Source organism: Phoca vitulina, unplaced genomic scaffold, assembly GCF_004348235.1.
Source record: "Phoca vitulina isolate PV1807 unplaced genomic scaffold, GSC_HSeal_1.0 scaffold26, whole genome shotgun sequence".
Classification (NCBI taxonomy): Eukaryota; Metazoa; Chordata; class Mammalia; order Carnivora; family Phocidae; genus Phoca; species Phoca vitulina.
The window spans coordinates 18395545-18405810 of NW_022589729.1; the positions used below are offsets into that span (position 1 = coordinate 18395545).

Below are 10266 nucleotides of genomic sequence, written 5' to 3' on the forward strand. Positions count from 1 at the left end.
CAAAGACGAGGCGTGGGTAGGGACGCTTGGCCGGCGATCCGGGGGAGGAGGGGGAGGAATTGGAGCGCTCGGAGGGAGGGGCTTAGGAGGGGAGCTTTCAAGGAAAGACACTGCTGGAGAAAGTTTAGGGAATTGCTAAAGGGGCGGGGGCTGAAGAGTAGAGGAGCCTTTTAGACGCGAGGCTGGGGGGCCTACCGTAGAGAAGTTCCGCAGGCCCCTTGCAGCTCGCCGCCCCCCCAACTTCAAATCCCACTCCCTTCCCCGAAAGTTAAAAGGAAAGCCACATATGCTGCTTCGCCCTGCTCCTCCTCAATAAATATTACTTTCACCCTCCCACGGGAAAACAGAAAAGAACTCATTTCCTTCCCTAAAGTTTAGGGCTTAGAAAAGCTCTAGACCTCGCAATTTGATTTTTAACCTGGGGGAATCAAACTAGGAAAGTCTCCTCTTTCAAAATCCCACACCGCATCCTTCCCGGGACGCCATGTCTACCAGCACTTGTAGTTTCAAGGACCGGTGCGTGTCCATCCTGTGTTGCAAATTCTGTAAACAAGTGCTCAGCTCTAGGGGAATGAAGGCTGTTTTGCTGGCTGATACTGAAATAGACCTTTTCTCTACAGACATCCCTCCTACCAAGTAAGTCATGCTAGTGGCGGGCAACGGTAGCCTTTAACTAAATGGGAAAAGTGTATGCTTTGGACCTCTGGGAGTCAACAAGGAGGTTATCATTTTGGTGTTCCAGCCACTCCCAACAGACTGATGATCCCCTTGGAGTATAACTAAGTGGGCAGACTGTCTGGACAAAGTCTGTGGTTTAGCCAGAGTGGTCAGTCCTGATGTAATGCTTCTAGTTCAGTTATAGTCATGTGACCACATCCCTGAAGTTGAATCCCTGGCGCTGTGCCCTGCCCAACCATCTCACTGGATCAAGTCCATGACCTAGACCCTAGACTCTAGGTAAAGTCAGGCAAGATTTTCTGTACTGTTAGAGAAAAGAGGCCACTAAATTTTTCATTTTTATCCATGAAGTTTTAGGCCAAAAAATATTCATAATTTTCTGCCATTATTTGCGATCGGCAGGCTGAATCAGATCCATTGTCCATGTGAGTTGGTGTTCTTTTCTCAAAAATCTCTCTCCTAATGAGCGAGAAATAGATTTGTATGCGATGAAATGGAGACTTAGCCCTGAAACAATCCTTGTCCACTATTTCAGATACCATGCATTTGTTTGCATAATTAAATCCTCTTAAATTCTGTTTTCAGACACTACCCACTTTTGTAGGTAGAGTCCTTAAGAATTTGCTACCGATTTGGAAGAATAGCCATTTTATTTGACTCAAATATACCTTTTCTGGCTCTAAAAGGTACTTTCTCTTTCCATGGTCAGCATGTATATGCCCTTACATAATTTTCAAAATTTGGGTCTTTATCATTAAAGTGAAAGAGATAAAATATGGGTGAACAGCTAGTCTTTGGACACAGAGCCAGAGGAAGCAGGCCAATAATCATAACACTTTAAAATGAACTTTGCGATGATAGAAACTTGAACATTTTAAAAATCTACTCCAAACTGTGAACTGTTCCTTTCTTGAAATCTTTTCTGAAGTGGTTTAAGTGTAGTCATGCCTAATGGCAAAGCCAACAGCTCTCACTTACTGCAAAGATATTTGGGTTACTATTTTGAGTACCTGTGTGTGTGTGTGTGTGTGTGTGTTGCAAAAAGAAAAAGCACTAGACAATAAATCTAGAACCTACTATTGCACAGGTTCTATGATTTGTTGTCTAGGGCTTTCTCTTTTTAGTAGCGCATCCACACAGATACATACATGCACACAAATTTAAAATATTAACCCATTCACCTTTGCAATAGATGTAGTAAACAATAAGATGAGGGCTCAGATAGGTGAATTGTTAGAGGTTAGACCAGAGTCTAGAATAGAACCATTGTCTATTCTTCCTTGAAGGGGTTATGACAGTGATGGATTAACATGCTAAGATGTGTATGAATTAATGAACACATAAGATTTTTTAAATGGAAGTTTTGTCACAGTTATGGTAAGCTCACAAGTATTAACTGACTCTTACAAAATATATTATTGTTCTACTTTAGAGTCTCTTTCAGCCTTTTTGGGCCTACAAAATTCACGCTAAATCACAACCAAAAGTACACTTAATGGCAAGGATATGAAAAAACTGGAACCCTTGTGCATTATTGGTAGGAACATAGAATGGTTCTGCTGCTATGGAAAATAACATGGAAGTTCCTAAGAAATTGAAAATAGAATTACCATATGATCCAGGAATCCCAGTTCTGGGTGTGTGTATATATCTGAGTGTGTGTTTATATTTAGTCATATATATCCAAAAGAATTCAATGCAGGATTTAAAAGGTATATTTGCACACACATGTTCTCAGCAGTATAATTCACAATAACCAAGAGATGGAAACAACACAAATGTTAATTGTTCATCAGCAGATGAATGAATAAACAAAATGTGGTATATGCATACAATATAATATTATTCAGCCTTAAAAAGGAAGGCTATCCTGCTGAATGCTACAGCATGGATGGACGTTGAGAACATTATACTAAATGAAATCAGCCAGTCACTAAAAGACAAATACTATGTGCTTTCACTTACATGTGCTGTATAAAATAGTCAGATTCATAGAAACAGAAAGTAGATGGTGGTTGCTGAGGGCTGAGGGAAATGGGGAGTTGTTTAATGGGTATAGAGTTTCAGTTTTGCAATATGAAAATGATCTGGAGATTCATTGCACAACAATGTGAATACACAACACTTTAGAACCGTACACTTACAAAATGGTTAAGTTAGTAGATTTTACATTATATGTGCTTTTTACAACATTTTTTTAAAAGTACCTTGACTATTTCTGCACATTTCCCTCTCCAGTGCTGTGGACTTCATTGGAAGATGCTATTTCACTGAAATCTGCAAATGTAAACTGAAGGACATCGCATGTTTAAAATGGTAATTTTTGGCAAGATTCTAGATAGCCCTGCATTTGGAAGATGGATGTTAACACCAAAGCACGGAGAAAGGTTCAGTGGGCTGAATCGAGCACTGGTTATAACCCATGCAATGAGCCATTGAAAACCCATTTGTTATTTAGAGTAATTTTTTAAAAGGGTCTTGTGGCACATTTGTATATGATTTTACAATTTTTCAAAGTGCATTGACAAATATCTGCTTTCATTTTCAGAAAAAGGCAACATAGTTTAGGAGGAAAAAACACATAGAGTTACGATCATAAAAAATCAGGTTTGAGCCCTGGCCCTACTCTTACTTTCAATGTGATCTCAAGTAAACTCCTTAAACCTCTGAACCCCTGAACCTCTGTTTCCTTATTTAATTTATATCTTAAGAAAACATAAACTATCTTCCAACTTAGGAAGATAGAAATTTAATTATCTTTTGTGTTTACTTTATAGAGTGTTATGAATGTTAAAAGGCTTAATAGATTACAAATTATGACACAGATGAAAACTATTACTATTATCTTTTGAGAGGTGGGCAGACTTGAGTATTATTAGTCCCATTTTAGAGAGAAGAAAGCTGAGATTTTTTTTTTTTACACTTAAATGGGGTTTGGGTTATAAATTATAATCCTAATATTCAAATTCTTATGTGCTAATGATTTAAATTCATTCTTTCATTCATTCAAACTGTATATTGAAGTTCTACTATGTGCTAGTCATTGATATGGGAGCTAGAAATACAGCAATAAGTAAGACAAAGTCACTGGCTTTTAGACATTATATTCTAGTGGGAAGACAATCAGTAAGATATTTATTTTTTTTTTAAAGATTTTATTTATTTATTTGACAGAGAGAGACACAGCGAGAGAGGGAACACAAGCAGGGGGAGTGGGAGAGGGAGAAGCAGGCTCCCTGGTGAGCAGGGAGCCTGATGCAGGGCTTAATCCCAGGACCCTGGGATCATGACCAGAGCCGAAGGCAGACGCTTAACGACTGAGCCACCCAGTAAGATATTACCATCAGTAAGATATTCAAATAAATAGGATATTGAATAGGGTGTGGGGGATCGCCAGTTGGCTCAGTCGATGGAGCACAGGACTCTAGGTCTCGGGGTTGTGAGTTCAAGCCCCATGTTGGGTGTGGAGCCTACTTTAAATAAAGTTTGGGATGCCTGGCTGGCTTAGTCAGTAGAGCATGTGACTCTTGATCTCAGGGTTGTGAGTTCAAGCCCTGCATTGGGCGTGGAGACTTATTAAAAAAAAAAAAAAAAGAAGATATTTAATATGATGGAAAGTGCTCCAAAGGAAATAATAATAATAAATGATAGAGAATAATAGAGTTTGGGAGAGCAGGTAAAAGCTCTTTTGTGGTAGCATGCTCAGAGAAGCCTTCTCATGAGAAGGTAACATTGGAATTGAATCCAAAAGGATGAGAAGGACCCCAAGGGAAAATGTTCTAGGCAGATGGAACAGCAAGTGCAGAGAACCCAAGGCAAGAAGAAGCTTAACATGTTCAAGGAATAAGAAGATGATGGCCAGCATGGCTGAGACATTGTGAACATCAAGAGAGAATTGTATGAGTAGATTAGAGATATAGTCAGAATCGTTGTCCAATAGAAATCTACAAGCTGCATATGTAATTTAAAATCTTCTTTAAAAAATAATAAATGAATAAATAAAATCTAATAACCGCATTTTAAAAAGTAAAAAAGAAACAAGTGAAATTAATTTAAGTTGTATATTTTATTTAACCCAGTATAACCAAAATATTGTTTCAACATGTAACCAACATAAAAAACTATTAACACAATATTTTACATTCTATTTTTTATTCTTAGTCTTTGAAATCTCGTGTGTTTTCTATTTACACACACTTCAGTTCAGTCTAGCCAAACTTCAAGTGCTCAATAGCCACATTTTGGATAGCACAGATCTAGACCTTGGTATGAAGGGGTTTTTTGTTTTGATTTTTGGCCAATGGGAAGCCCCTGAAGGGGTTTTAACAGGGGATCAAAATGATCTGATGTGTCCCTACTAGAATGTTAGTTCCATGAGAACAAGGACTTTGTCTACTGTTGGATTCTCAGCACCTAGAACAGTACCTGGCACATAGTAGATGCTCAATAAACATGAGCTGAATGAGTGAATGAATATGGATGATGATTAAAGCCATAGAATTTACTCTTGCGGTATCGTCTTACAAATAACTGTCAGTCCCGGTCCAAGAACAACCTGCTTTCATTTGTTTGCCTTTCCAAGCAGATTATGATTAGAAGACATATTTTAGGTAGGCTGGTACCTTTTACAGTATTTTTTTATAGGGCCTCACAAAAATGACTGACTCCCACATCTCACAGGGTGGAAACAAGCTATAATAAGAATTTTTACAACCCAAGGTATAAGTAGTTCGTGTTGTCATTTAAAAAAAGAAAAAGCACTAACTAAAACATTCCCTGTATATTCACTCTATTTAATAGTGACCACATAGGGGAAAAAAAATCTGTGGAAGAATTAGGTACTTATAATCAGACGGATAATCTTGAAGACAGTAAAAACTTTTGCAACTTTCTCTAGAAGCTATGGATTTGCTTTATTTCTGAATTCCTTCAAAACACCAGGACTAAAATTAGAGCAGCCAGCTTGTGTTTGGTTTACAGGGGCTCATGCTGTCTTCCTACTCCTCCATCTGTTGAAACAGTTTTTAGGTGCTGGCATTGAACTAGAACATAGAAGAACCTAACCTGCTGCAGTCCTGGGCATAGCAAAAACCTTTTTACCCACAGCACATCAGTTGTGGGTGCTTTACAGAACATATCACGACCCTAGGGCATGGCATTTAGAAGCTAGCTTAAGGAAGATGCACAGAGTAATACTAGCGAAGAAATGGAGAATGTGTTAGTATCGTTTCACTTAACTGAAAGACCGTTTTCCCATTTGGCAGTAGCACTGTCAAATTTAACATTACCGGAGTAACTCCTATCCCAAAGGTCCTAGCAATGGAGGCTGTTAGGAGGAAATGAGGTCTTCATACGGTCTATCTATTTACCTTAGCACATAAAAATGCTTATATGGCCAGTTATTAGGTGGTATCTAATTGTATTTACTTTCTGTCTCAGTGGGAACATTGTAGGTTATCATGTGATCGTTCCATGTTGTTCCTGCCTTCTTTCCTGCAACAATGGACACTTCTGGATGTTTCACAGCCAGGCAGTTTATGATATTAACAGACTAGACTCTACCGGTAAGAAACAACTGACTCAGAAATTTCCCTAACATTTATTTATCAATACCTGAGTGAAACTCTCAATAGATCGTTTTAGGATTCCCTCTGAAACTCTCTTACCTGGGTTGAAAGAGTGAAACTTGAGTCCTTTTATCCCAAACATTCAGTTAGGGAAACTACTAGCCAAAATTCATCACCATTTCTGCTGTTGTCATTATGTACAAGAGCCTCAAAGGTGGCTCTTCTCGGTCTTTTTAAATTAATATTTTAGTTGCTCTAAATTGTTGCCTTGATACCTATTATAACTCCAGGGAATTTTGGAAGATTTTAGATTTGATGGTCAATTATGCGTGCGTGTGTGTGTGTGTGTGTGTGTGTGTAGGAAAGCAGGGAGGGGAGGCTGGGGCAGTGGGGAGCTGGGAGGGAGGATGGCTAGGTAACCTTTGTACTTGGTGATGTTGCTCCAGGATAAAAACAGACATTTTGACATCTATATTAATAAATTATGATGGAATTTTATTCGAGGGAAATATTTAATACCAGTATGTTGTACTAACTATTTAACATACAACCAATTCTTTAAAGGATATTTACATGATACATTTTATATTGTCTGGAGCCACGTAGTTTTGTTGTAGGACACAGGTCTTCTCTGTCTAGTATCTATTTACACAAGAGACCAGGTTGACTTTTAGGGGATTTTTTTAGTGGGAACAATTTAAAGAACTCAACAATCCAGGTTGGCACTAATACTCTCAGGTTTTTAGATGTATGTTTTAATCTTCTTCAGAACTTAAAATATATTCCTTTTCTTAAGGCTGATTTGCCTTCACAGACTAAAGATCATGAATTGTAAGCTAGGTTCTCAGGGTCCTCAAACCTGCCAATTATGCTTAGGTTTTTATAGACTCTGATTATAAAATCACCTGGCATTCAATTGTAGCTCTCAACCCATCATTTGCAGGTCTTAATTTCAGACTCCAGGATGTTAAGAAGGCCATTTTTGAGGAAGGACTTATCTGAGCTCCCCTGAGATATGGGCTTCTAGCTTGGGCCTCCAGTTTTATATTTGTGTTGATCATGGGACACATTAAAGGAAGTTTCTGCTTTGATACTATTTTTCCTGCTTCACAGAATTCAAAACACAGGGTGGAGATTTTTCCATTTTGATTTACTTTTTAATATTTGTCAATTTTTCAAAGATAAAAGCCCCGCATTCTTCCATTCACATTGAATCTAATCCATGAGAAACAGATGTATCACAGGATTTCCTTCCTCCTTTCTTAACAGAGAAAGGAAGGTGCTCCTTCTGTCAGATCCAATCTCTTAGTTTATTTTTTCTCCTTTGAACCAATTGTGCCGAGCTACTCATGTCTCTGAGTATTCACTCCAAGAATATCAAACTTCTCCTTTGTAACCCTAATATTGTGATTTAAAGTAAGACCTTCCAGAGGCTTGGTATAAAACAGGGTTTCTCATGGTGTTGGGACTGTCCTTGAATCACCTGAATCAGCAGCATCAAAGGAATGCATACACAAGCTTTATGAAATTCTAGAATGTTTAGACTGAAAGGGCCCCAGGTCTGTGTTCTAGGCTAGGCTTCACACATCGACCTGATTTCCTGAAACTTTCCTGAGGATGCTTGAGAAACCTCAGTTCAAATTCCCTGGGATTGGCAAATGCCCTCAAAGGCAAATTGACTTCAGCCCTCATTTACCTTTATGGGTTCTAACTATCCCTTAGGTTTTGGCCTAGTAATTCCTTATTATCCTGTTAGTTCATCAATGCCATATTACCAGAAGCAGGATGCTGTTCATTCTTGGAGGGGAAATATTTTTTATTATAAACAGTGTAAACACACACACACAAATTACAGAAAATAATAGAAGAGACATCTGTATCGGGTCACCCCCCAGCATGGAAGAGACGCTAACTTCTTGCCTGATTAGATTCTAGTATCTCAACCAAGACAGTTGATTATTTCCACTGTTTCAACAATGCAACAGTGCACCTCCTTGTACGTGTTTCCTTGAGTTCCTGTGCAAAATGGGCAGTTAGGAAGCAATGAGAGATGCGCTCTATCTGCTATATATGTATATATTTGCTGTATACATATTTAATTCACATAACAGAATGCAGAAATAAAAAGAAATGAGCTAAAGCTATACATATGGATATAGGTAAATCTCAAAAAAATTATGTTGGATGAAAAAAGCAAATTAGAAAAGCTACATATAATGCCACGCTACAAAAAATTTAAATACACCCAAAGAATAATATATATCGTCTGCAGTTGCACACATTTGTAGTAAAGGTAGTCCATCCATGGTGTACTGGTAGTGGTGGCTATTACCAGTGACTAGATTCAAACCACATCTCCAAACCCTGGCTCATTCCACTATCTCAGTGTGTGTGGAGTGAGCATCCAGAGTTTCCTGAGTCCTCCTTGTGCCCACACTGACAGCTGCAGAGTGTGAGATTTGCTTTCCTTGTTGGACTCCACTGGCTCTCCTAGAAGTCAATTAATAATGGTGTTTTTCCCAGTTTAGTATTTTCAAGTTATAGGATATAGTACGCACCCAGAATAAACCATCTCATGATCCTCTATCTTGTGTATGGTGTTTTACTATATATACTATACTAGAGTCTTCAGTATGAGATCTGTCCTTTCGTTAGGAAGCTTTAGATTATTGTTTTGTTTATTGTCTTGGCAGCTACAACCTGGTCCTAAAGGTCTACCTTCATAGCCCCCAAACTAAAACCCACCTGCAGTTCATATTATAACTGGCTTCAAAACCTTGCTTTTTTTAATCACACACACACACACAGAAAGCCACCAGCTACTTCCATGCTTGTTGAGGAGATGAGGAGACTTATTTCAAGCCTTTTCCCTGTACCCTCCAAAGAGACACTTAATCTAAAATAATCTTGCAAGATCTCCATCCTTAAAAATCATTAAAATAGATTTGAAAATTATCAGTGTAGAGTGATTATGGCATAATATACCTGGGGGCAGGGTTTAAGGAAGTGGACCATTGAGATCCTTTGGAGTTCAAAGATTCTAGAATTCAAGCACTTGCTTAAAAGGGCCTAAAAAATGTTTATGCCCTACATGAATGATATTAGATCATTTTTATCTATGGTACATTCTTTAATATCTTTTCTCTTTATTGTTAACACTATGCTTTCATATAAGAATGTTAACATACAATGTTTCATATAGCATATTCTGAGTTGTAATAGTAATCAGCACTAAGTAATTTTATGGTTTTTCTTTTCAGGTGTAAACTTCCTACTTTGGGGCAACTTGCCAGAGATAGAGGAGAATACAGATGAAGACGCATTAGATATCTCAGCAGAGGAGTGTATTCGATGAATGGGAGGGATAATGATATGTATAATATTCAGACTCTTTCCTATGTAAAATACATATTAATGGATTGACTTTAAAAGTATTAGGAAGGATTTACTACTGATTTCTCTTTTTTGGGGGGCGGGAAATGGGACATTTGTTGATTTATTTATTTGCTATCTCAGACTCATTACCTGAATTTAATTTGAGCCATTGTAGTTCTTTTCTTCTACTGATTCCTCTTCCTTTCTCCACCCCTCCACCCAGTAAAGGTGCATTCTTAAATTCAGGTTGGAGAAGATTATTTCATGTGTCACTCAACTACCTCACAATCTTGGGGAAGTTTTCTTACAATGAGATACCAGATACTCTTAATTTTATACTCTTGAATAAAGGGCATTCGTACATATACATGTGTGTATGTCAACCAAGCATATATCCATGCGTATTACCATGCATACATATGACAAGCTCAACTGGAAATTAAAGTTTAAGAGGAATTTTTTTTAAAAAAAACAAGCTGTTAGGTTTCCATAGATACTGGTTATCCTGCATTATACTGACGAAAACTCCTTAAAATGGAACAAGACTTTGTGAATCAGCAAATAGAATAAGATAAAACTTTAAAATCTATGGAGAAAATCTCTTAATTCCTCAGCATGATGTTAGGTAAATGAATTTGTCACAAGA

The 10266-nt window shown here is 37.8% G+C and overlaps 1 protein-coding gene across 3 annotated transcripts; it reads left to right on the forward strand.

Moving 5' to 3' along the window:
• Positions 1–484: 484 nt before the first annotated feature.
• FAM72A (family with sequence similarity 72 member A) lies at positions 485–9620 on the forward strand. 3 transcript variants are annotated; one of them, XM_032422286.1, is made up of 4 exons: positions 485–636; positions 2917–2994; positions 6118–6242; positions 9506–9620. In XM_032422286.1, exons 1-4 carry the CDS (start codon positions 485–487, stop codon positions 9598–9600), a joined length of 450 nt encoding a protein of 149 aa, XP_032278177.1. In that variant the 3' UTR covers positions 9601–9620. The 3 variants fall into 3 exon arrangements, with proteins under 3 accessions (XP_032278177.1, XP_032278178.1, XP_032278179.1); XM_032422287.1 differs by having other exon boundaries at positions 485–516; XM_032422288.1 differs by lacking the exon at positions 6118–6242.
• The last annotated feature ends 646 nt before the right edge of the window (positions 9621–10266 follow it).

Coding starts and splice junctions, on each gene's coding strand:
- FAM72A (XM_032422286.1), top strand. CDS start 485: ATGTCTACCAGCACTTGTAGTTTCAAGGACCGGTGCGTGTCCATCCTG. Junction 637..2,916: donor ACAGACATCCCTCCTACCAA/GTAAGTCATGCT, acceptor TTCCCTCTCCAG/TGCTGTGGACTTCATTGGAA. Junction 6,243..9,505: donor TAACAGACTAGACTCTACCG/GTAAGAAACAAC, acceptor TTTTCTTTTCAG/GTGTAAACTTCCTACTTTGG.